The 26,605-nt window shown below is 45.5% G+C and overlaps 1 protein-coding gene across 4 annotated transcripts in view; it reads left to right on the top strand.

Moving 5' to 3' along the window:
- TBC1D16 (TBC1 domain family member 16) overlaps positions 1-23,691 on the top strand; it is a 68,629-nt gene extending 44,938 nt beyond the window's left edge. For 2 of the 4 annotated variants that reach the window (XM_056863928.1, XM_056863902.1), the window contains 9 exons: positions 9,920-10,111; positions 13,953-14,100; positions 15,978-16,145; positions 16,924-17,072; positions 18,085-18,219; positions 19,790-19,976; positions 20,727-20,906; positions 23,022-23,168; positions 23,375-23,691. In XM_056863928.1, coding sequence (XP_056719906.1) covers positions 9,920-10,111; positions 13,953-14,100; positions 15,978-16,145; positions 16,924-17,072; positions 18,085-18,219; positions 19,790-19,976; positions 20,727-20,906; positions 23,022-23,168; positions 23,375-23,620 — 1,552 coding nt within the window. In that variant the 3' untranslated portion in view covers positions 23,621-23,691. The remainder of the gene's footprint in view (positions 1-9,919; positions 10,112-13,952; positions 14,101-15,977; positions 16,146-16,923; positions 17,073-18,084; positions 18,220-19,789; positions 19,977-20,726; positions 20,907-23,021; positions 23,169-23,374) is intronic. The other 2 variants (XM_056863910.1, XM_056863918.1) reach the window with 2 other exon arrangements.
- The last annotated feature ends 2,914 nt before the right edge of the window (positions 23,692-26,605 follow it).

Genomic DNA, 26,605 nt, shown 5'->3' with positions numbered 1-26,605 from the left:
CCCACCCATGAAATTAGTTCTTGGACATCCCAAGCTGCAAGGTGCCCTTCCCCCTCAGAGCGGGAATGTAGCCTTGTTTACTCACCGAGAGGGCTCTTTCCGCTCTGAGGTAGAAGGGCATCTTGCCCACCTGAAGAAGCTCAACAAACTACCTGGGTGGCCTCCTAAGAATAGCAAGGGATTATCCTACTGCATATAGTTCCTCCTTTCTTATACTTGTCTTCTGGCATGTTTCTTTCCATTGTCCAGTGATATAGTTTTGTTTTTTCATGTTGTCTATACTCTCCTACAGCGGGTTATATTTGTACCTGTTGCTGGTTACTCTTGTTGTTCTATTTTTTAATCCTGTCTCCATTAGCCAGCTTTTGAAAACTGGAAGCTACAGCCTTTCCCGCCAGAGAGACAGGAAGTAGAAAGTTGATCTTGCCTTGATGAGCAGAAAAGCCCAAGCTTCAAGATGCCCTTCTACCTCAGAGCAGAAAGAGCCCTCTCGTTGAGTAAACAAGGCTACATTCTGCTGCTGCTGAGAGGTTCATTGTTAGAAGCTCTCTTTTTCTTTACTTGCACCATACTGCCAGCATTTCTACCTCAGATCTACCTCTGTGTCCTCAAAATGGTACAAAAAGCTCTCATTAAAAATGCAGGTCCTGTGGGTCAAGAATTCCCCACAGAGGCGACCATGAGAAATGCCACCTGTGCCTCTGCAAAGAGCATGATGTCTAGTACTGCTCTGTTTGTCACCAATTGATACCCAAGGCAAGGCATGATAGGGCTTCTTGCTTATAAGCAATGCTCTGGGAAAAGGCTTTGTCTGGTGCCACTCAGGGAAAAGATCGAAGCACAGTGCCGGTCTAATGCCGACATGTGGGTCTGATCATCCTTGGTTGTGAGACCAAATCCTCTTTCCTCAGTCCTGTCATAAAACACAGGAAAAGCCTTGAGCTCTGCCCCTGTGTCCCTGGAACATAGATGCTTGGAACCACCACCTAAGAAGGCTAGAGAAGCCTCCCAAGTCACATGTCTTTGACCCCTACCTGCTTCTGCCTTAAGGACTCAGCTTCTCACAAGTCAGCTTTGGAACTGGTCAAAGAGACAGTCTCTATTCTGAGAACACCCTCTCCATCAGACTGCTCACTGTAATCCCATTCCATTATGGAAGGTGAAGTACAAGATTTGGAACCTCCTATCCCTTGTTGTTACCCAAATATCTCAACCCACTGTTCGGAGCCATCACATCAATTGGATCCAGTGGATTTTTGTCATACGTCATCCTGATTGCCATACCAAGAGCTCCAGTGTGACGACTATGACCAGGTCTGGGATCCATATGCTCCCCTTGGTTCCGACCAAGCAGAAGCAGACTAATACCCTCTAAATCAGTGGTTCCCAACCTTTTTTTGACCAGGGACCACTAGAACTTTTTTGTTCGGTGCAGGGACCCCAACAGTGATGGCAAACCTTTTAGAGACCGAGTGCCCAAACTGCAACCCAAAACCCACTTATTTATCGCCGAGTGCCAATGTGGCAATTTAACCTGAATACTGAGGTTTTAGTTAAGAAAAAACAACTCATACGTTAATGGCCAATAACCCCCCCCCCCCATGCAGAGTTTTGAGAATCTGGATGGGGAAAATGTGCATCTGAGTGGCAAATCCAAGGCAAAACCTCCCATTCACAAATGGCCAATAACCCCCCCCCATGCAACTCCAAAAAAGAACAAGAATTTAGACAAGAAACGCACCCCCTCCCCTCCTGGGCAACTGGGAGGGGCTTCCAGTTTTGTTGGGGGAAGCGATGAGATGTTTAACTCTTTCCCTCCTGGGTCATTTTCCTGATCTAATCTGCCTCTTCTTCTGAAGCTCTTGGACAAGCCCCGCCCTCCCCAAGGGGAGCCCGCTTCCCCCCCGCAGGCGGGCACCCCTGCCTGGCAGGCCTGTGCAGTGGGTGGGGGTGCTGAGGCTGGACCGGATGTCTGCTCCCCAGCCCTGAAAGGGGCCGCTGCAAGCAGGCCACGTGCTGTCCCACCTCGCAGAGTTGTTGGGACCAAGACTCCCGACTCGGTGAGACATCTCCCAAGATCAGTGAGTAGTCTGTGTATTTTAAAAGATCGGCACTCGGAGTCCTATTCCAGTTACTTTCTGGTCAAAAAGAGGGGAGGGGGAGTGAGTCCCATCTCAAATTTATCTTGATAAAAAAGTTCAGAGTGCTATTAGTCTCTGATGTCCTTTCTCAGTTAAGTCTAGGTGTATATGGTTTTAACACTGGATCTAGTAGATGCATACTTTCACGTAAAAATAAGTCCAGATCACCAGAAATATCTCAGCTTCCAATGCAGTTTCTGCAGTTTTCAGTACACAGTCCTCCCCTTTTGGTTAGCCGTAGTGCCCAGAGTATTTACCGGGGGATAACAGTGGAATATCCACGGAGAACGTGGTACAAAATTTATCCACTCCTTGACGAATGGCTAGTTGTATCCAACTCCAAGTCAAAACTCCAGGCAGATGTGCATTTCACTCTACACGTACTCAAAGCATCGAACCTGCAGGTCAATGCAAACAATTCCAAATTAGAACCCACACAGAGGGTATTGTTCATAGGTGCTGTCCTGGACTCCAACCTAGCTGTGGCCTCTCCTTCCCCAGAAAGAATCTTGGAAATCAGGCTGGTAGTTCCCCATTGCCAAAAACTCCGTTCCAAACTTTTCATCCTAATTCAGTAACTGTTAGGTCTTATGGCCTCCACCATGTTGGTGGTGCCTGTCAGCGAGGGCATGCAGTCGAGCCCCGGAAAGCAAGCTCCGTGTTTCCCCCCCACCTTTTGATCCCGTGGGAAAGTGTCTTCAGTTTGGGAGAGAGGTGCTATGGCCAGAGGCTCCGATGTCTCCATTTCAAAGTGGCCTTCCTTTTGTAAATCTGCTCTGATCTCAAGGTGTGATTTTGCCGGAACCCTCTCTCTCTTGAAGTTTGAGAGAACTCTGATGTTTTGCATTTCAAATCCATTACATGTAAACAATTCTAGTGTGTGCATCCTATAAAGCTGATCTGTAAAATCTCCGTTGCCATTCTAACCTTAAGTTGTATAGACCACTGAACTCGTTTGCTTTCTAAATAAAACTTTAAAAAACTCTCTGCAACGTCTGTAGCGAAGTTTATTATTCCTGAGATGCAACGAGGTCCTGGAGTGCCCTATGCAAGGCTGCACATGCACCTCTGGTTAATTAGGGTATTTAGCCTCCTCTACCACTTCCAATCTAATCCCAAGGCAGGTGGTACAATCCCTGCATTGGTGCACTTTAAGTGCCAGCCTCCTCTGCTGGAGATCACACTCACAACAGACATGTGCTTGTCAGGCTGGGGCATCCATGTCAGACGGCTGTCGATCAGTGGGATATTGTCTACTTGAGACAAATTGTCTCACATCTTGTACTAGAGCTAAAAGCTATGTACAATAGCCACCTGGCTCTTCATCCCTATGTATCAGACAGGAATATTCAAATAGCGACAGACAACTTTGCAGCCATGTTTTACATAAACAAACAGGGCACCATGACATCTGTAACACTTTGTCATCTCGGCACCCTAATGTGGGAGTGGAGCATTTTCAGCCGGGCAACCATCCAAGAAAGGCACATAGCTGGCACAATCAATCAACTAGTAGATTTTCTAAATCGCACTCCTCTAGTGCCCCATGAATGGCAGCATAACTTAGCCTTCTTGTCCCCTCTATTCCACCTTTGGAGAACACCTACAATAGACTTATTTGCTGCCAGACAAAACAAAAATGCAGATTCTTCTGTTCCCAGGGCGCCCAGGACCCAAACTCTCTCGAGGACACATTCTAGATCTAGTGGACAAAGGACCGGCTAAATGCATTCCTTCCCTTCTGCTAATCCTGAGGATCCTCTAGAAGGTGAGACAGGAATGCACATCAGCCATTGTAATAGCCCCCCTTTGGCCGAGACAGTTGTGGTTTCCAACACTACCCCTCAGGAACATAACCTCCAAGGGCCATTCTTGCATCCAAACATGGGCAGCCTTCATTTAACTGTTCAATGACCAACTACTCTTTCTCTGGGCCAGTGAAACAGGTCTTACTAAATGCCAGAAAGCCATCAATGTTTGTGAAAATGTTTGGTTTGGTCTGAAGGTCAGCATCTTGATGCAGTGACATGTTCCATTAAAAAGGTCTTCGAATACCCTCTAGGCCTAGTACAAGGGGATTATCCACATCCATAAGGGTCTATCTAGCATCTGTAGCCTGTTTTTATACTCACATTGCAGGGAGATGCTTATTTGCAGAAAGGGAGCACAAACTGTTCCTTAAGGTATGACTAAACCAGTTTCCTCCAGTTCAACCCCTAGTCCTTTAGTGAAGCCTATCCATTGTGGTCTTGAAACTCATGGGCAAACTGTTTGAATCCATAGCCACTTGCCCCCTTTGCCTTTTATCCATGAAAATGGTGTTCCTCATTTCCATCATGTTGGCTAGTTGGGTTAGCAAACTCCATGAGCTTTGACATGACCCTCCTTTCCTTAAGATCTTCAATACCAGGTTCTCCATTTCCCCCCAAAATTAACATCAAAATTCCACTTAAACCAGGACATTACCCTGCCAGTACTATATCCACAACAGCAGGATCACGAGGAGTGGGTTATGCATTCCCTAGATGTCCATAGGGTATTCTGCTTCTACTTAGACAGAACAAAACTGTTTAGAAAGGATAATAACCTCTTCATTTCATTTTTAGGCCTTAACTTAGCAGTGTCAATTTCTAGGTGGGTGGTCACTTGTCCACCATCAGCTATGGCTGTTGAATATTTTTGTGTACTAATGTTAGTATTTTGGATCAGAATAAATGTAAAGAAGCAGTCATGAAACACAAATCAATACTTCATGCATCGCACAGATAGGCTTTGTGACCACACAGAGCTACCTTTTGGAAACACCCAACTTCCGGCATGAAGGCCTACCTTCTCTCTTCAGACAAACATCTCAGATGGCCCATACCCTAGATCATGGGTCGGCAAACTCATTAGTCAAAAGAGCCAAATATCAACAGTACAACGATTGAGATTTCTTTTGAGAGCCATTGAACAGACAAGCCCCTGCGCTGGCTCCAAAGTGTGCCTCTTCCCGGCTTACAGGGACCAGCAGGCCCAGAAGATGACTGGGGAACGGAGTCAGCGCCGCAGAAGACGAGGCGCCACGGCCTAGCGCCGCTGCCAGGGACGCGCCGCCAAAGGAAGCCTGCCCCGCCCAACAGCTGATAGGCGGGCGGGCCCGGGCCAGGATCCGCCCAACCACCCCCCCAGCAATCGTGTGGCTAGAGGGGAGGGGAGGCTTTAGTCTCCCAACCATTGAGGGCAAGGGAAAGGGGGACCCGGCCATTCTCCACGGCGGCGGCGGGGGGGGGAGACAGCGTGCCCACTCGCCTGCTCGCTCGTGCGCTCTCTCAGGCGCACCGGCTCCGCAGCCCGGCTGCCAGCGCAAGCAGGCGCGAGAGCAGGGGCTCTGAACCAAGTTCAGAGAGCCGCACTCAAGGGGCCAAAGAGACGCATGTGGCTCTCGAGCCGCAGTTTGCTGACCCCTGCCCTAGATGGAGGAGTCATACCTCAGTTCTCTTTTGTATGCTGTAGCAGTAGCGTTAACAGCGAACCTCTTGGGGGGGGGGTTCTCTCATGGCCAGTTTTTAAATATTTAATCTAGATAGTTTTTACTTTCTAGTGTAAATAGTCATTATAGTTTCATTTTCTTGACCTGGTAAATAGTTTTTTCTCTAGTATGAAGTCTTCCATTTGCCTCATCTGTACTTAAGTGTTTGGTTTGCATGAACTTTAACCATGAATAAGGCTGTTTAGGTTCTGTGTTTGATCTGGGCTTAATCTTCAAGCACACATTGACACATGAAGTTGCCTTACACTGAATCAGACCCTTGGTCCATCAAAATCAGTATTGTGTACTCAGGCTGGAAGCAGCTCTGCAGGGTCTCAGGCGGTGGTCTTTCACATTATCTCCTGCCTGATCCTTTTACCTGGAGATGCCAGGGATTGAGCCTGCAACCTTCTGCATGCTAAGCAGGTGTGCTACCACTGAGCCATAGCCCCTCTCCAAGCTAAACTCAGGTTAAGTGGGAAAGTGGTTAAGTTTAATTGTGGTTGACATTGATGATGCTATAAAACTTTGCCCCAGTTAAAGTATGGGGAATTTGATCTGGGAAAGGGAGGGAATATGTGAGCGTACAGATGGTTAATAATTTTTGAGATTTCTTCCCATGTGATTACATCTGTACTGGTTCAGAGTACATTCAGTACATCATTGCAGATGGCTTGATTATGCTACCTAAGAGAGATTCTGCCCATTTCAGAAGTAGATTTTAGGGTTGTTACCCTGAATCTGTGTCACTGTCATCTATATTTGTTCACATGCTAGATATGGTCCAGATGTTATCCCAGAGTTGACTAAATTACTAAGGTGACCAGTAAAATTGTTGAAGGATGTAACCTAGGAGTAAGCAACCATTTGGACCCAGTTCTGGAAAAAAATGCAGTGTCTATCTATGAAGATGTGGGTTTGCCTGAAGTTTGAATTGGAAGAGGTTTAAGAAGAAGGAAGCTCACATTCCTTTGCTGGTTGAGCTGCTGTTTGTCCCCAAATGTTTGTGAATATTCTACTGTCTGCTTTGGTCAATTATACTGTCTTTAAGGTTTTTCTTGATAGTGGCAAAATCAGCAAATCTTAATGCACGTTGGGGATGTGCAAATACAAGGAGCAAGAGCAAATTTGGAGTTGATTGGTACAAACCACTTTTTCCAATTTGCATCTGTTTAAATTTTTAAGTGGACTGGGCAACAGAGGGCTTCATCTGTGCTGTGTGAGAGTGTATGGGCACACATGCAAAGACTGGTTTCAAGCTGGTCTGCTGAACTCGTTCATTCTACCTAGGGTTCTGTTGACAATGTAGCCCCTCATCCTGGATATCCAGGGAATGTGCATTGGAATGCAATGACCCAGACTACTAGTGAATGCTAAAAATAAGGCTGTTCCAGTAGCCCAGAGCGGCTCCAGTTTCAGGAGCAGTGTTGTCAGGATAGGAAAGCATACTGATGGGATGTTCTGCACAGGCATGCTGAGTGTGTGATTTCTTCAGCATTCAGTGCCTACATTGTTCAATAAGCGGATTAGAAAACACTGCATAAAGTGGCTTTTCAGGGGGCTGCTTTTCCCCTTGTTTTGCAAACCGTGATTTCACAGTAGAGCCCATTCAGGCTGTTCAAATGGATTGGCCTTTTCAAGATCCCAGAGGTCACAGTTTCAGATTCACTTATTTCCCAGAGCGTTGCTGCTTTTTTCTTTTTTGGGGGGGGGAGGAGGTGGGGTAGAGGGAGGCGGTATTTATGGGGGCCAGGGGTGGTGGTGTTAGTTTCTGCAGTCCAAACTCTGGGCCTTGAGTGACGTCTTCTGAGCCTTGTTGCTCAATGAGCCAAAAAGCTTTGTCTGGCTTACTCTGCCTAGTAATTTTGGGTTGCATGGAAGTGCTGCTGGTAGCCCTTCCAGTATACAAATGTGATATTACCAAAGAAAAAGCTTTTGTGTGGAAGCCTATTTAAATTCATAGAGAAAGGGTCTTCTTGCCTGATTGGGAGCCTGTAGGAAATATGTCCCTGTATGGGAAGAGCTTCTTTAATCCTGAAAAGAATTGCGCTGTGTGACTAGGATGTATTTTTAATTTGCATGTATTTAAATTTGAGATGTGCTGGGAAGTAGATGACTTGCATTTGTATGTGTATATGTAGATGCTGGATAGGAGTTTTTTATTTATAGATTATGAGAAAAATATAGCCGGCACAATCTTTTCCCTCACCCCTCCTCTTCAGGGTAATCCAAGTTACTTCATCATCAACAACATCATCATCTTTGGTTGTACTGCCCAAAATCCTTTTCTTTTCCCCCTGAGATACTATGCCAATGCAAAAGGGTTCTGGCCACAGAGCCATTTTTTTTGCCACCGCGCTGGCAACAGAACAGCCTGTTGCTCTGCATAGAGATAAACGTTAACTGTTGAAGTCCTATGAGAAAAGGTTGAAGGAGCTGGGTATGTTTAGCGTGGAGAGGATAAGACTGAGGGGTGATATGGTAACCATCTTCAAGTACTTGAAGGGCTGCCATATAGAGGATGGTGCCAAGTTGTTTTCTGTTTCCCCAGAAGGTCGCACCAGAACCAATGGGTTGAAATTAAATCAAAAGAGTTTCCGTCTAAACATTAGGAAGAACTTTCTAACAGAGTGGTTCCTCAGTGGAACAGGCTTCCTCAGGAGGTGGTGAACTCTCCTTCCCTGGAGGTTTTTAAGCATCCGTCAGCAATGCTGATTCTAAGGCAGATCATGAGAGGGAGGACATCTTGGCCATCTTCTGAGTATGAAGTTGGGGTATGTGAGGGGGAGGTAGTTGTGAGTTTCCTCCATTGTGCAGGGGGTTGGACTAGATGACCCTGGTGGTCCCTTCCAACTCTGAGTCTATGAAGTGTATTTGTATGAGGCAAAGTTGTTTCAGATGGTGTTTCTAATGGAGAACGTTTAAGGGGATCAAAACCTAAATAAATGCTTGTGTGCCTTTGGTGATGAGCTTCCTTCATTTTGTTTTTTCGGAAAGCTTCTGGAACACTAGAGATAATAAAAGCTTTCTTTGGACTGGAGGGCCTTTAGCTTTGTAGTACAGCATATACTGTGCATGCAGAAAGTCCCAGGTTCAGTCCCCAGTGCCTATGGTGGTGAAGGATTTGAGATAGCAATGCTGGAAAGGAATTTTACCTGAGATTTTGGAAAGCTGCTACCATCTAAAGTAGACTGTACCTGACTAGAAAGACTAACTGTACAGGACAGCTTCATACATCCCTTGCCATGGCAACCATGTGAAAAGTTGATGTGAAACAGCGTTTCTGGAGTACAGACTGCCTTGCACTCTGTGTGAAAGAGTCTGCCGTTTCAGCTTCACAAATGGGGAGTTGTGGCAAAGGCAACCCAATGAGTTTGTGGTGGAAATGGAACTTCAGCTTTTACTTTCCCAGTTGGCTTTCAGCTGCCTCCATCTGTATCAACTGTAGCTTGCCTGTGTTAATTTTGTCCCCTAGTTGCTATCGGCATTCCAGCACTGGCTTGGACCCCCCCCCCCAGCATAGATATGAATTTGGGGGGGGGGGCAGGATTTTAGTAACGTTTGTCATTACCTTTTTGAGGTTGGCAGAAAATAGGTGAGAGGTGGATCATGAATAGCGCTGTCTCTGTCACACACACACACACACACACACACCCCTCCTGTCTGTCTGTCTCTCTCACACACACCCCTCCTCTCTCTCTGTCTCACACACACTCCTCTCTCTCTCTCTCTCTCACACTCACATCTCCTCTCTCTCTCTCTCTCTCTCTCTCTCTCTCTCTCTCTCTCTCTCTCTCTCTCTCTCTCAGCATAGCCTACCTTATAGGGTGGTTGTGAGAATAAATTGGGGAAGGAAGGGCCATGTATACAGTCCTGAGCCCCTAGGTAGAGGGAATGGGGTGGGAATGTCCTAGGCAAGATGCAGTACTTTAACTTTGCTGTGTGTACCTTACAACTTGAGGAAGGTTACACCTACTGAGTTTAGTTAAGTTTCACTTAAGCAGTTGTGTCTTTTTAAAAGTTAATTCCTATTCAAAGCTTATTCTGTTTCCAAGCAGCTCAGAGCACTTATTGGCACAGAAACCTTTTGCGATAAGCTGAGATAGTGACTTGCCAAAGGATGCAAAGTGGCTTCTAGGTTTCCAATCTCAAAACCCGACCCTATGGCCACTATATACCATTCTAGCTCTTGTATTTAGTAACTTTCAAATAATGATTCCTAACCATCCCTGCTTCCTCCATCTTGTGCCACTCTCGTTTGGTGTAGAGAGCCATGCAAAAGCCACATGATTCACTCCACAAGCTCCAGTTCAAGCCTTGATCCCAACTTCCAGGAGAACAATGGGCAAGTGCAGAACTCCAGGTGGGATGAGCAGCAGAAGGTGTTTGCCTTGGAACAGATCTGTGGGGTCTTCAGAGTTGACCTGGGACAGATGAGGTCTCTTCGCCTTTTTTTCAGGTAAAAACAAATATATTTTTGTGTCGCTGTTGCCCTTTCCCATTACCTGGGCGAGTAATGATATAGGAACACTGGAAAGAGTTGCCATCATTTGGTGTTCTGTAGATGGAAACCTGGCGAGGTGGTTCTAACAGTGTCTGCTGCTGTTCTTTGTGGATAGCCCAGTGCTCCTCAGCTTGGCTGTCTGATAACAGCCTGCGATTCCTTTGTGCATTTGAAAGTGAACCAAGAATGGCTGTCTTCTGTTGTGAAGGAATTTTGTGGAGCCTGCAGAGAGTAGCTGGGAAGTTGGCCAGATTCTGTGCTAGACAGGTTGCAGGAATTCTATGCAGTCCAGATATACACATACACACACACAGAGGTATGCATATCTATGTGTATATTGGGCTGCATAGAATTCTTCCAACCTGCTTAGCACTTGGTTCCCTGAGGCTGCATCTACACATTCCCTTGGCAAACATGGGTGTTTTGCCAAAGTGACATAATTGCAGCCTGAGTATTGCAGCTTCTTCTCTCCCTGTAATCCCAGGGCTTTAAAAAGGTTCTGAAAAAAATATACGCTAAGGAAATGTATGAAGCGGTCACCCTTTTTACTATTCTCTTGTAAAGCTGCACAAATGACCAGTCCAGATGAGCTGTGGCTGTGAGCCATACCAGGCTGGGTAGGGACTGCCTCTCCCTATTCCCCCAGTGGGGTCAGATCAGTGGATGGCAGGCAAAGCGATCATTCAATAGTGCTCCTGCCTCTGTGGGTGCGCACACACCCTGTGCTGTCTACCCCATTCTCAACCAGCTGGTGCATGGCCTCACCCTCTCCCATCAGGTTGGGTTGGCTGACTGATTCTGCTTGTTGGTCTCGCCCTGCAACTGATGCTTCCTTGTTCGGGTCACCAGGATCTTGCCAGACCAACATATGGGATTCTGTTCCACCACTCATCTCTAAATATGTTGCCTCCCACCAACGGGAGGACCTCTTGTGCTGATGGCATGCACTTTTTGCCAGTGACGTGTACCACCCTTTGAGAATCTGAGTTATGTCCTACTGCTCTGCTTGGCAATTATTTGATCTGGCAGACGGTTACATCAGAACATTTCTTAGCAAACTGTGGAGTCCTGGGAAACCTAGGCATGTTCTGTGTCCAAAATCAACAAAATCAAACCTGCAAATAGCAGGTGAAGGTTAACCTTTTAATCCCATGATAGAGCATACAGACAATAATTTTTGGTGTTACTGTTTTGGGGTTTGTGCCTTAACTAAATTTTCTGAGGCACATCTCAAGAGGTTGACTCCTGCCCCTGAATCCCAAGGCAAGGCACATTTCCCAATAATGCTTACTCAAAATAAAAGCAAGTTTGTCTCAGCACAGATAAATATCAGCAGCAAAGCAAATACTCTGTGCACCTAATCATGCCAAGTGGTTCCAGTAGCTAGAGAGGCCGTGCTTTAATTTGCAGGATCCAAAAGGTTGCATTCTGACAGTAAGCCAAGTTTTCTCCCCTCAAAGAAAGTTAATTAAGTGTTGGCACAGATTCTCCATTAGTCTCTTTCAAACTGTTATAAGCCAGCACTTCCAGCTCTCCTGGGCAGTTTGGAAGTTATGCATTTTTTTTCTTGATCCCACTAGACCTATTGTATGATTTAAAGGAACTGTGTGTGTGAGCAAATATTCATTATAAAACCCTATTTTCCAAACACAAAACTGCAGTTTGCATTTCCCCTTTCCCTGATACTGTGAAATTAGCTTCCATAGACAAATGTAGAGACCTGTGTGTTTGAAAAGCACAAAATACCAATCCAAAGATTCTAAATTTTAGAAGCTATGTTGTTTCTCAGAATCCACATGCTAAGAAAAACCATATTTGTATCACAAACCACTTTGAAGTAGCAGTATACTCAGGGTGATCATACTTTATCTTTGCTGTAATCCATGTGTGGGAGTGAGGTAGTGATGGGGCCTTTTATCCAGATAGCATCTTTTTTTTTTTTTTTTTTGAGCAGGGATTTTAATTTGGGTCTCCTCAGTCCAAGTCTGGCACTTTGCCCACAACATATTGGCTTTCCAACTGGCATAGCTTGTACATCTATCACAGTGGAGATTTGGGTTGCTGCCACTACATTCCTTTCTGTTTTATTTATTTATTTCCCCATTCCACACTCTCCTTTTCCTACTTCCCAGTGTGACTTGGCAAAATATTTTGATCAAATTATAGGAATCTTACAAATCAGTTTTAACAAATTATTACATAATTGATCTCCAGAGATTGTTGCTGTGATGGGATGACATAGATAATTGAAATGAAAAGGCACCACATTTCAGAGCAGGTGAATTTCTCTCCTCTTCTGTGTCCCTTAGATGTTAAGAATGCTGTTAAGATCCCTAGCATAATCCAGTTTAACTGGTCCACAATTGATGACACCGGCTCATTAGGACAAAGCTTATAGTCTTCCTAAATATTTTACTATTGTTTGTGGTGCTGTTTTAAACACATTATGCCATCCACTACTTAAGATAGATAGATATCAGGCAACACAACTAAGTGGCCATTACCCAACCAGGATGCTGGTCATGTTCTGTCTTGGTCTGTGGGAGGAGCTCTTTGCCTTCCTGTCTTTGCTTTGGGCTCTCCCCCCACCCCCCATTACATCTTAATCTGTATGTTGTGGCTCCTTCTGTTAATTGCTGCTTTGCCCATCGTCCTGTTTCCCTTTTGCTTTGATTTCCAGGGTCTATGACTGTTGAGTGTATAAGTCCCATACCATTCCCCCCCCCCCCGCATCTGTGATGCATAAACAAGAAGCAGGCGTTTGTGTTCTGTAACATTTAGATCCTTTACAAACTGCAGGGGGAACAAAAAGTCTCTTCTTCGCTTTAGAGCTGGTGAGAGCTGTAGGGCTCTGTGGCTAATGCATCCTATCAGTTACAGGTAAATTAATATAGTTTATATGTAAATTTCAAGAATTGTTGCTCTCAAATGTAAACAAACAACAACATTGGTCAGATTTGGAAAACATTTGCGAATTTTGAAATCAAGCAAGTTAAAGAACATAACAAAAGAACATCTTTGTTCTTAGATCTTCGTTCTTAGAGCTTCTGGGTACCATAGATCTACCTGATAGTATTTTGGGTGGTATAGTACCTAGTGTGCCAAGGCTCTGGATGATTATGGTAAACAGCCTGATAAATGCTACCAGATGTAGGCAGACCTCCTCTTTAGGTGCTGGGGAGGAACATAGTGCGTTGTGATTCTGTGAGCCCATCACAAGCACCAAGTGGGCCATGAAAACTCATAATCAGAGCAATGTGCGCTGGGGAGGGGTTAAAAAAAGCAACTTCTTCACCCAGAGGGAAAGGGCAAAGCATGTGCTTAGAATAAATTATGCAAATCACCAGATCTTGATTTGCATTGTTTGTTTTGATTGCAGTTTAAAGGTTGTTTTTTTCCAGGGAACTTAGAAATTGTCATCAAGGACTGAAATGGGAAAGGGGGAAAGGGGGCTGTTCAAAGAGACTGTAGAGCGATGTGTGGAAGGCCCAGGAAAGAGCTCAGAGAAATCAGGCTTGTTTGCAAGGCACAGACTTTTTCTTTTCTGTGACTCCTGCAAGGCCTAACTAAATCAGCTTGATTGCTGAACTATTAGCATGTGTGCACTAGATTACCGTTTTACTGCATTGCTTAAGAAGGAGGCTGGAAATGTCACAAAGCTTTGCATTTTGCACCCAAAAACTTGCAACTTTTTGTGCCTCTTTTGTGTCAGAGGCTGTTCTACCTCTAGACATTCTGGACAATGAATTTTGCTCTTGACTGTGAAGTTCCCACCTTCCTCTTTCTTCAACTTTAGTGATGAGGCATGCACCAGTGGGCAGTTGGTTGTTGCTAGCAGAGAGAGCCAGTATAAGATCTTCCACTTTCACCATGGTGGCCTGGATAAACTGTCTGAAGTGTTTCAACAATGGAAGTATTGCACAGAGACCCATCTCAAAGATCAGGTAAGCTGCAAAGTCCAAGATCTCTTTCTAGCTGTGGATCTCTTTCTAGCTGGGGATGAAATGGAATTAAATCTGAGCAATGTGCCTCATTTCTGACGATGATCACCCTGGCTTCCAATCATGGGTGTGCTTGTCTTGGCTCCCTCTCATGAAGAGGGGAGGGGCCATGCCTCAGTGGTAGAGCATCTGCTTGGCACGCAGAAGGTCCCAGGTTCAATCACTGGCATCTCCAGTTAAAAGGACTAGGCAAGTAGGTGATGTGAAAGACCTCTGCCTGAGACCCTGGAGGGCTGCTGCTAGTCTGAGTAGACAGTACTGACTTTGATGGACCAAGGGTCTGATTCAGTGTAAGACAACTTCATGTGTTGATGTGTGCTTGAAGAGTAAGCCCAGATCAAACAGGGAACCGAGACAGCCTTATTCATGGTTAAAGTCCAGGCAAACCAAACACTTAAGTAGAGATGAGGCAAATGGAAGAATTCATACCAGAGAGAAAACTCTTTACCAGGTCAAGAAAATTAAACTGTAATGACTATTTACACTAGAAAGTAAAAACTCTATCTAGATTAAATCAAAAAGAAACTAGCCCTGGGAGAAAAATCTCCCAGAGAAGTTCCCTGTTAATGCTACTGCTACAGCTTCATGTGTTTATGTGTTCATGTGAAGAGAAAGAAATTCAGAACAGCTTTGTAGCCTTATACGGCTGGATGGAAACAGAGGCGGACAATGCAAAGTAGTAATTTAATCCCACGGTGAAGTTAAAAAGGAGCAAGTTCACATAAGGTAGGGCACTGGCAGGGAAAAGCTACATTCAAGGAAATAGAAAAATTGTAGCCAGGCAGGAGTTTCAAATAATGGAGACTTTTGCTGTGGAATATTGGGCAATGCGGTTGATCTTTACTGGCATTTATAACCACCTCGTTGATAAGATTTAGGCTTGGCTTCATGTTCTTCGCTTGTTTATCCTCTTAACCTTCCTGAAAGTTTAGTTACATTGATTTTTATAGATGTGGAACCAGAGGTGCCAAGGAAATTTATTCTGTGGTACAGTCAAGGGTTTGTTTTGCATGTCCAGTTGGCCTGTAGTCGGTGAGGGATTTGAACCCACCCACCCCTGCTCATCAGTGTGTTACTGTCCACATACTGCCTCTGTGATTGGGCTCCTCCTGAAGTGAATGAGTGCTCGTTCTATGATTCTTCCATGTTCAAGTGATGTTTTGACACCTATTGCTGAGTCTTGCTTCCGTCTGCACAAAAGGCCTTACGAGAGCCTTAATTATATGTTTAAAGATACTAGTTAGAAATAGTGATTTCTAAATTCCCTTCCTTCCCACCAACTCCCCCCTTTCCTTTTCCCCCTGCTGCTTTCCCCTCATTATAGTACTGTGGGGGCTTGCATTTGTGTTGAGCAACCTTTTGATTTTTAAATTAAATGTCAGCTGTGGTTTTTCTCCCTGGAATGGCAAGGGCCCTTGCAGAGAGACTGGCACTGCCATTTCCCTGTCTTCCCTCACAGCAGTCCTTTTGTACATGGCCAATCAGATGTAATTTATTGCACGCATTCCTGGGCAGACTAGAGATACCGCGACAAGCTGGGCTAATTCTGACCCAGGGTAGGGGAGGGTGGGAAAGGCGGGCAGACTTAATGAAGCGGTTCTGTGCCATTCTGCTTAATGACTCCAATTACATTTGCCTGCTTTGGCCAGAAGCCCGCCCCCAGAATCCAAGGGTTAGTGGTTCTCCCAGGACCGTCTCATGACCAGATCTTCCATTTTCCACTCTGGGAGACTAAATTCAGCCGTCTGAGTAATGGACGCTGCAGCCGAGATTCCACAGCAATTGCACTGGGCCCCTTTCTCTTCTCGTCTCCTAATTAGCAGCTCACCGACATGAAGACCTGCATGCAGTTCTCAATCCGCCGGCCCAAGCTGCCCTCTTCGGAGACCCATCCTGAGGAGAATGCCTACAAGCGCCTAGACGTCTCTGCTTGGCTCAGTCATCTGAATGAAGCTGGGCAGGTGGAGGAAGAGTACAAGCTCAGGAAGGTGAGAGGGAAGCAGCCATCATACATTTTCCCTGCTTTTGTTGTTCCAGTGGAGAAAATGTCTCCAGATGGAATTGGTGTTTTTCTTTTGTCAAAAGCCCTTGCATGTGTACCTGCTCCAGTAATACAGTATAGTGCCTGCTGTTCACAATGGAGGAGCAACCATTTATTGGGCTAAATGCAGAACAATGCAGCATCTTTCTCAGTCCAATGGATTTGCTGAACTCCTGCTACATCGTCCTCCTGCTTTTGGGGAGAGTGGACACCTCTAGAGAGGGCTTGTGCAATATTGCTGGGTCAAGCCAAAGTCCAGTAGCACCTTCAAGACTAAGCACAGTTTATTCCTACACAAGCTTTTGCTGGTCTTTAAGGTGCCACCAGACTAGTACAGCTACCCATCTTGAATTAAAGTCCAAAGAAAGCAATTGAGACTCTCTGGCTTAAAATAATTAAGAGCTGGGGGTGGAATGAAGGAATGTCTGGGTAGGAGGTTGGGCTGAGCCCAAGTGTGCAGTTTCCAAGATCAGGGATTAGGCTGTGACGTGAGAACGATGCGTTAATTGTACAGGCCCTCCAGGGGTGTTATTGACATTGAAATGAGTTTGATTTGTGTCTCCTCTGGGAAAAGGGGGGGCACCATTTCCCCTCTAAATGGGTGCAGCTTATGAGTTTCTGAATCAAGGCATCACTTGTCAGGGGAGAGCAAATGGGGTTGCATTTCAGAAACTGAGATTCCCCCCCACCCGCTTCACCTTTTCTTCCCCCCACCTCACTCGCAGGCGATTTTCTTTGGTGGCATCGATGTCTCCATCCGTGGCGAAGTCTGGCCCTTCCTGCTGCACTACTATAGTTTTGAATCAACTTCAGAGGAGAGGGAGGCTCTGCGGGCGCAGAAGAGAGAAGAATACTTTGAGATCCAGCAGAAAAGGTAACAAAGGGTGTTGGTGGCTCCTGCTCCAGCCTTCCCAAGTCTGTTTTAATGACCCTTAAAGCGGCAATTCATAATAGAAACTGCATTGACATTTGCTCGTCCACCTGTCCATCTTTTCTCCACATCATCTCCCTTGCAGCAGTGGTGGTGGGAAGGCAGCTCTTTATCGGGAGTAACGAGAGTAGCTCTGCCCTTCGCAGCTACTGTGATGACACCCCAGGGCCACCATTAGTAACTTCATCACTGTACAAACGTAAGGGAGGACGGGGAGAGCCTCACTACAGGGAGATAAGCTTATTTTGCTCCATTTTCCCAATTCCTTCTTGCAGCTGTATCCTCTAACTCCACATTAAGTGCATGGAGTTTTACAACTGAGGAAAACAGCTCAGAAGAAGATTCGGGCGTAGTGAGTTTTACACCAGAGAAAACATTCTTTTCTTGCACAAGCAGATATGAACCCTTCACATTTTTTAAAAAAAGAAACCGCTATTAAAGTAAATTCCAAAAATGGTTTATTGATTGGAGGGGTAGGGGAAAATGCTACTTTCATAGGCACAAGCCAGTAGATGCTTAGAATAGTTTTACAACAAATTGTAAATTACAACTATCTTCATGCTGCTTGGGTCTTGTTTAGACTTTTCCAGGATAGAGCATGAAGTGCCAAGAAAGAGAGACACAGTGCACAATGCTGGTGTTTTCATTGGCTTGTTTGGGATCCTCTGGTTCTGTAACAAAGTTCACCTCAAGTCATGACTTACTGTTACTTTGTTAGATGAATGGGCAGTCCCTCCTCATCAGCAACATGAGATATCAGTTAAGAACCTTTGAGTTGAGGTTGCTACAGGAGGAAGAGATCTAGTTTTGTTTCCAACACGTGCCCCAGTTCTTCATTTTGGCACTTCTCCCTTATCTACAAGGTCATAGGGCTGAAAGGATCCCCTGGTCCCTCCCCACCAAATTCAGCAGCAGTTGCTTTTGGGATGTACTCATGTTGTTGTGTGATGCTCAGACTCTCTATGACACCGGATGAGCAGAAGGCATTCTGGCGAAATGTGCAGTTCACGGTCGACAAAGACGTGGTGAGGACTGACCGCAGCAACCAGTTCTTTCGAGGAGAGAACAACCCCAATGTGGAAACAATGAGGTGACTACTCCATATACCCAAATGTACATATGGGGAACTTTGCATGTTAAGTCCACCTCCAGAAATGTTAGAACACCGACCTCAGCATTTGTCCAGACACTGTGGCCCCAGCTGAACCCAGAGAGGTGCACAGGCCTTCAGCCTGAAGCAGTTAATGCTTGTCAGTCACTTTTAGAGTTGCATAATTTGCTCTTGGCAGCTCTCGGAAGGCTGCTTGGGCTAACTCAAGTTGAGTACCTACTTAGCAGAGCTGCCGTTGCTTCATATTTTGGGGGCTTCAGTTCTTGGTCATTCAGACACATGCAAATCTGCATGTATTTTTAGGCTAGATGTTTGAATTACCTTGCTCCTATTGCAGGTTGTTTTCTTTGAGAGGGGGAAAATAAGGTTTTCGGCTTGGGTCAGGCACATGGCTTGGTGATTTGGCAATGGAGGGCAACTCATTTGTAACAAGCATGTTAGCCGTGTATCATGAGCTCAGGGGACTATTTTAGGGACACGTAACTAATTTCAGTGTAAATATCTCCTGTAAGGGTACAAGATCAAGCCAACAACACTTTGTAAAGCTCTATTGATTTCAAGCAGCTGCTTAAATTAAAATTTAATTCCAAACACTAAAATCATGTGTTTAACTTGGCTGGACTGTACCCTTATTTTAAAATCTAAATCTGTGGAGACATTCCTCTTAAAGTTTAGAAATAAGCCTAAAACCCATGTGTATTTTAAACTTGTAGGAATTCAGACTATAACCAGTTTTAGCCTGTGCATATGCTTCTACCATCATGTTTTCAAATGTGCATGCAACCATGAAGACTAAGACTGTTTAGTCTCTTTCCTTCAATCCTCCCACCCCACCCCTGGTTAAAATAAAGCACAGGCCTTGCTGTGAACATTCTTACTCTAGAGTCTTGCTAAGCTGCTAAGAGTTGGGTAGCTTTGGAAATGTGCCCTGTGGGTGCTATTGAATGCCACCCTTTGTGATGATGGTAAGGAGAGGCTTCTTCTAAGCATTCTATTGACATTGGGATTTTTAACTCACTGGGAAGCAATTTCAGTAAATGGGCTTCTGGTTCTGCTAGCAGCCCATTTGGACTGCACTGGGGGTGGGTGGTGGGTAAAGGGAGACAATCATTTTGCTTGCTTCCCATATTCAATGTATTTAAAGATTAGTCAGTTTGGTGAAAGGTTATGTTTGCTGTTGCTCTGATATTTGCAACTGGCAACCCTGCAAATACTTCAAGGCTGATGTTTGGGAGTGTGATCTTAATTAGTTCTGTGTGGACCTGGTCTCCACTGAAATACCCACAGAGTCCTCACAGAACGAACCCCCCCTTTTTTTAACCAAGAACCTGTATATCTGTATGGGACATGCACTGCCTTCTCTGAAGCTGAACAGTGCAAAACTGCTGCTGTTGTCCCCTGTATGATGCAGTATATTTTCTTTGCTCTTTTTTTTTTTTAAAGCCCCAGCATGGTAGACAAGACAAAACCTTTTACTAATAATTCCCTGTCAGGGTCCTCTCCACCATTCCAGCCTCATCTTTTGACCCTTTGACTGTCTTCCTCCTAGGCGAATCTTGCTGAACTATGCAATATACAGCCCTGCCATTGGCTACTCCCAGGGGATGTCTGACCTTGTCGCCCCAATCCTGGCTGAGGTTCTGGATGAATCGGATACTTTCTGGTGCTTCGTAGGTCTGATGCAGAACACGATCTTTATCAGCTCCCCTCGCGACGAGGATATGGAGAAACAGCTGGTGAGGATTTGAGCTTGGGGCCATTCTCCCACCACCTTGACTCCCAAGAGAATTAGAAGTGTGAAATTAACATCCATGTTGTTACTAGTGGCTGCGTGCATTTGACTGGAGAAGCTGAACTTTGCAATTACAGAACTGTCAGAAGGCTGATGTGCCCCCAGTTCATACTCCCTTTACCTGGGAGGAGCCAAAGAGGCCGCAGGATCTGTAACTGCAGCCTTTTTTCAGAGGGTCTGTGGGAATGCAGGCCTAGAGCTGTGTCCCTGAGCCAGTTCATGGGCTTTATCTGCAGACTCCCTCACCTCAAAAACTGCTGCACAGGTAATGTATCAGGATGCACTGTTTGGGTACACATCGTTAGAGAAGTTGCAGTGGGCATGTCTACATCTGCAGAGCCACCCTGCTTAGGGAAGCTGCTGCTACTTGGTGTGCTTGTGGGTGTGGTCATTGTAATGCTGGATGAGCATGTGTGTAGATGTTGCAGTGATGGCATCTGTGAATGGGGAGGGGGTTTCTTTGGACATGTGGAAATTCCCCCACACAGAAACTGCTGCTGCAACCGCCACATTTTCTGACAGCATACCGTTTGTGTGGGCAGTTGTGAGTTTGAATGTCCTGCTGGGCAGAACGTGCTGCCAGCTCTGAGAGGCCTGCACATGTCAGCTGATCTTGTTGAGTTTTTCAAGGGAGGCAGGCTGTTCCCCTCCCCTGGAGGCTGTGGGTCAGTTGAGCATCAGAGTCTCTTTGCAGATGTACCTGCGAGAACTGCTGCGGCTGATGCACGTGCGATTCTACCACCACCTGGCCTCCCTTGGGGAGGATGGCCTGCAGATGCTCTTCTGTCACCGCTGGATCCTCCTCTGCTTTAAGCGCGAGTTTCCGGATGCTGAGGCTCTGCGTATATGGGAAGCCTGCTGGGCTCACTACCAGGTTAGGCCTTGGAGGCAGAGATGCCTCCTTTGTTTGGGGCTCTTGCATTGCTCTTTGGGGAGGGTACTGAATGGGAACTCTGCCAACTGCAGCTGCTGGTCTCCAGCTGTGTCCCTTCCTTCAGCCATGACCACAAACACGTGGTGCCTTGGCAATCTGCTGGTCTTCTCCCCCACTGTTTGCCTCTGACGTTATACAAATTGATGCAAATTTCACCCTGACGGTTCATTACTGAGCTCCTGGGCTGTTCTTGCTGCTGTCGCATCCCATCAGTCCGAAAGGCCCTCAGTCTGCCTTAAAGTTGTCAGTGCAGCCTTGGCGGCCTGGCTTTCTGCAAGCTGTAAATGTTGCTCTGAAGGACACCCGTGCAGGCTGGTTTCCGGCTCTCACTGTGAAGTTAGCCTCTAGACCAAATAGTGGGAGAGAATATATGGTTTCTGTCTGACTTGGTCTTGTCTGGAGGAGGAGGAGGCTGCCACCAGAATGTGTTAACCTCTGGCTGTTAGCTCACATTTCTGTTAGCCAAATAATTGCTCTGGTTGTTGTTGACATGAGCACCTTGATTGAGGTTGCCTGGAATTAGTATGCAGTAGTCACGTGAAGGGGCTACACCTCCTGGCAGAGATTCTGCTACCCATAGCCAAGTGGCCTGAACGCCTCTGCCAGTGAACCTCATGAGACTGGCAACTAGAAAATCTAATTCTGTGAACAGAATTAATGTCAGAGTTTATCATTTTGTAACTTAAATATTGTTAACTCTGGTTATCGAATCTAATTTGTGTATATGTTTGAAATTTTATAGTCAAGACTAGGTGGTTGTGGGGTGGGGAAGCACTGCGTAGGTGGAGAACAAGATGTGTGGAGCGTAAGATGGGTAGGAATTGGACACTATGTGGGGAAAAGACAGGAAATGTGTGACACAAGTTTCACTCCCTAACCGCAAGAAGAATTGTTTTCTTTTGTGTTGTAATTTAAGCCACTGCCCTTGCAATTTCTCACTGTTATCTGTGGTGTTTAGCTGTAGAATTTCTAATCACACTTTCATTACAAATCCTGCTAACTAAACCAGATTTTGAAAGGAAATGCATGCAACTTTTGTGCCCCTAACTGGTTGCCAGGACATGCAGCTTGACATCCCTCTTCATTTTGGCTTCCTCTTATCCACTGCCCTGATTTAAAAAAAAAAAATTCAAAAGGGACATGTTTGTTTTGGGAAGTGTCCCCTAAGGATCTTGCTGTGCAAGAGGGTAGTGTATATTTTCATGTTCATTTAGCTCCTTGCGTATTACTAAATATTTGAATGTTTCCCTTTGCGGCTTTGCAAAGCAGCCTTTGACTGGATTGCTGAGCAGCAGCAGAGTAACACAGAAGGTTGCCGAAATCAGACCAAGCCTCCGCCCCTCCCCCCCCCCCCAGCCAGCACCACTTCCGTTTCTGTCTGGAGCACACAGATGAAGCTTAAGTGACTAGTGGTCCATATAGTTCAGCCCTGTCTGCTGAGTCTGTCCCGACAAATAACTTGGACATTCAGAAGTAATGTGGCATGGTGACATGGGCTGTCGTAGCTGTGACTTGTCCATAGATTCCGCTTAGTGTTGGGGAAACCACTGACCTGGTTTCCTTTTGCTTTGCTCATTCCATGATAAATTTTGAGAAGACCTTGCTGCATGTGGGGGCGCATCATGTTTAAAAGCTCATCATTGAGGGTGCGTGCCCTAGTGTTTGTACTGTCTGCCTGTCAGACCTGCATCCCCTGGTGACAGCAGTGCGCATGTACAAATGTTTGATGTACCGGTAGCTTCAGACGTGTTAAGGAGCTTTTAAGCATGCTGTGTCTCGTGCACAGCATGAGCACAAGTATGGGCTCCCTGGGGCATGTACATGAGTCTGAGCCAAGTTCAGATTGGCTGTGATAATCTGTAGGTGGCTTTTGCGTGTGTTCTTTCTTGTCTCAGGCAGCATGCTTAAGGATTTCGGTGGCTGAAAGTGAAGTGCCTGCTTGTTGGCTCTTTTTAAGGCAAAAAGCCCCACAAGCTACCTTGAGGTTCTGCCTCATGTCCCCTTTTAACTTGCCCTCTTAGTTGCCGGCTTCTCCCCCCCCCCTTGCTGTTGCAGACAGACTATTTCCATCTCTTCATCTGCGTGGCCATTGTGGTGATCTACGGGGATGATGTCATTGAACAGCAGCTGGCTACTGACCAGATGCTGCTGCATTTTGGGAACTTGGCCATGCACATGAATGGGGAGCTCGTTCTCAGGAAGGTAAGGAAATTTCTTATGGTTGGAGGGAAACCATTTCGCAAACTTTGCAGTTCTACCCGTTTCAAAAGGTGTCTTTTGGATGTGCTCTGGTGTCTGGTGGGTGGTGATGGGTCATCAATATGCCTTGCAATAGCTGGTGTCATTTGCCCATCCTTTCTGTCAGTGCTCTTTTTACCCTGTATTAACTTTTACTGCCTCATCTCCAGGCTAGAAGTTTGCTGTATCAATTCCGCCTGCTACCCAGGATCACCTGCAGCCTGCATGATTTATGTAAACTGTGTGGAACCGGCATGTGGGACAGTGGCTATATCCCTGCTGTGGAGTGTACAGGAAATCACCCGGACTCTGACAGCTGCCCTTATGGGGGAATGGTGGATGAGCCCTCTCCTAAACCAGGCAATGAAGGCAGGAGGGGTCTGAAATCACGAGAAGTCTTCACCTTCCGGAAATGACAACTCTGGCCTTATGGGCACACAGTGACTGAAAACATGAAATGGGCACAAAGAAATTGGCATATGAGAGAGAGAGACTCTCAATAGACACTGAAAGAAAAGAAGACTAGCAGTGTAAATGCTTACTGGGAAAGTGTTCTGGTCAAAGCCGAAACCTTACTGATGTGTCTTATCAGGAAAGTCATTGGTCGATCTGGCGATCATGATTGTGTTACTGCTCTGCAGTGCAGGACATCTGAAAAAAGTGTGCAGGACTCAGCCTGGCAAATAAGACTCACAGGTGACAAAGGAGCTTCTCCCGCCCCAGCAAAGGGAAACATAGGCTGCTTAGAAGATGTAGCCTGCAACCAGCAACATCAGTGATGGGTGAAGGGGTTAGATTAGATCTTCCTTTAATCCTAAATACACCCATGCTCCTGCGCACGCATACCTTGCTTAAACCAAAATGCACAGCTCATTGGCTTCTGTGTTAAGCCATGATGGTCACTTCAAATATAGTCTGCCAAAAACAATAATAATAATAAAAGTGCAACTTTTGGGTTTCCAAGGGAAATGTTTTCATGTATCGCCAAAGTCTGATCACTTGTTTCTAAAATCCTTTTTATTCTTACTGGGTTACTGCAAGTCAGAAATCAAATTTTTGCTGTCAGGGAAGAAGAATTCTAGGAGTTCATTGTGAATATAATCAGACATTATGCAAACTGTGATTACATGCTAACACATACTATGACAATAGGCATACACAGTCTTATATAGCCGGCATATACCATTGCCTTTCTGTATCCTGAAACATGTATACTTCATTAGATACTTCGGATCGCTGCTGCTGAGGGGAAATTTGGATGGAACCCCAGGCTCTGCCTTTTCTATAGCTGCAGCCTCTCTTATGCGGTCGTACCTCTGTCACTTTAATCCATACCTTCCTTCCCCTCATTATTGCTTGTGACCTGTGGAGCACTGCTTCCTGTAAGGACTGCCAAAAATTAATTTCTTCCAGCCATAGGTCCTCTTGAACCATTGAGCTGCATCTGTACTCTGGGAAGTATAGTGTTGTGGAAAGCCGAAGACAGAGTTATCCTGTCCTTTATCTCATCTTCCTCCAGTCTTAATCTGGCTGTGGGTGCCTGCCTAAATATTGTATTTGTCTCCCCAAAACAGTGTCTAGCTGGGCTTCTTGGTGGCGGCTGTTCAGATAGACTGCCAGGAAGGCTACTTTGTTTTTCAGCCTTTTGCTTACTTTTAAACCAACGTTAAAGTTCATAACAGGTGTCAGGAAGAAGCCCCCAAATTCTACATCAGGCTGAAACATAAGTGCTAGTCTCTATTAAGGGCGCTTCCAAAGTCTCCTTTAGTAGCCTCTGCCTTGGTGTGGCAGCCATTTAAGAGGGAGTAAGAAAGATGCTCTCTCGGAATAGAGCCTGTTCTTGCACTCTTAACAGACCTAGGCAGCCTGCGACCCATCAAAATGCAACCTACAATTTTAAAAATGGGCGCCTGCAAATGCTGCCGTGCACGAATAAAGCTTTGCAATTTTAGGCAGATGCCATCTCGAGTTGCTGGGGGAAGGGCTCCCTCACATGCCACGTGGGCTGGATTGAATGTGGTGAAGGTCTGCCCCTGGGTCTCTTTATTTTAAAAGAGGAGCCTTCAGGTTCCACTCAAGTACAGGAAAATTGAGCTGATGAATTCCAAGGAACTGGAACATTCTTTTTTGGTCTAGAAGATGCTGGTTCAAGTTATTTTCCTTCTTAGACTTGCTAGGTCTAAATTACGATGGATAGCCGTGTTAGTCTGTCAATAGCAGTAGAAAAGAGCAAGAGACCAGTTTCACCTTAAAGTAGCACCTTTTTCAGATATCTGAAGAAATGAGCTGTGATTCACAAAAGCTCATACCCTGCCAGAAATTTTGTTAGCCTTTAAGGTGCTACTGGACTCTTGCTCTTTTCTAAAGTCCAAATTGGTTTTGTGCAATCAGAACAAAAATATCGAAACAAAAATATTGCAACTAATTCTTAAGGAGCTGGTGGCACACCTCCTGCTTTATTTGCCTTCTGCCTGATAATGGAAGAGCCTTACAGTAGGCACATAAGAGATGCAGTCCACTCACGTGCTTGGCTATCTTCTTTGAAAGCTCAAGCGATGGAGGTTCCATGACATTCAAAGCCTGGTCCCAACTCATCTATATGTTCTTCAAGACAGCCCTTTATCTAGCCTAAAGACTGGTATGTGCCCTTCAGGCGAACTCAACTCCCTAATCACTTTGGCTGCTTGTCTATGGATTGTACTTCCATGCTAAGCAGTCAAACCGGAGTTGGTGGATAATTAGCAGTACGAGTTCTTGTGCCACTGGGGAAAGCTGCAGCAGGAAAAGAATGTTTACTTTTGGGTCAGCTGGGTTCGACTAGAGTGGAGCGAGAAAACCCTCTGTGACAGCCGTATTCTGTTTTTCCCTCGTGATAGAGAATATATAAAGGTTAGGTTTGGCATGTGTCTTCCGGAGGTCATAGGAACAGAGCACCACCTGCTGTCTACAGCCTCAATTGCTGTGTGTGAGTGTGTGAGCCCTTCACACTTCATCTGGGCACTGGTACCAGGTATCATTTGAACTGCTGGTGCATGCTGAGAGCATTTTCAAGTGGGCAGTTGCCAGTGTCAATGATGGAATGGTGAATCTTTGCAGCTCCGCATGCCACAGGGGCAAACTCTTGTGTTTTTTCCACCCATGCAATGTATTAATCCATGAGCTATTAGTGGATGCTGCTTTAAAGCTTAGTACTAATATTTCAGTAAAAACCCATGGAATGAATGAGAAAGAGGGGAGAGGGTTATGAATAATTGTTCCATATTCTAGCATTTAAATCTCATTTGGGTATAAGAAGGCATTGCTTTTAAATTTTCTGCAATAGAATAGTTAGCAAGGAGCTTTGTTTTATAAAGTGCGGGCACTTCTCGAAACCCTTTGCAGACAGTGTGTAGTTCAACTGA

Source organism: Euleptes europaea, chromosome 1 (assembly GCF_029931775.1).
Source record: "Euleptes europaea isolate rEulEur1 chromosome 1, rEulEur1.hap1, whole genome shotgun sequence".
In the NCBI taxonomy this organism is placed as follows: Eukaryota; Metazoa; Chordata; class Lepidosauria; order Squamata; family Sphaerodactylidae; genus Euleptes; species Euleptes europaea.
Note: the sequence above shows the minus strand (reverse complement) of the source record. Positions and strands in the feature narration are given on the sequence as shown.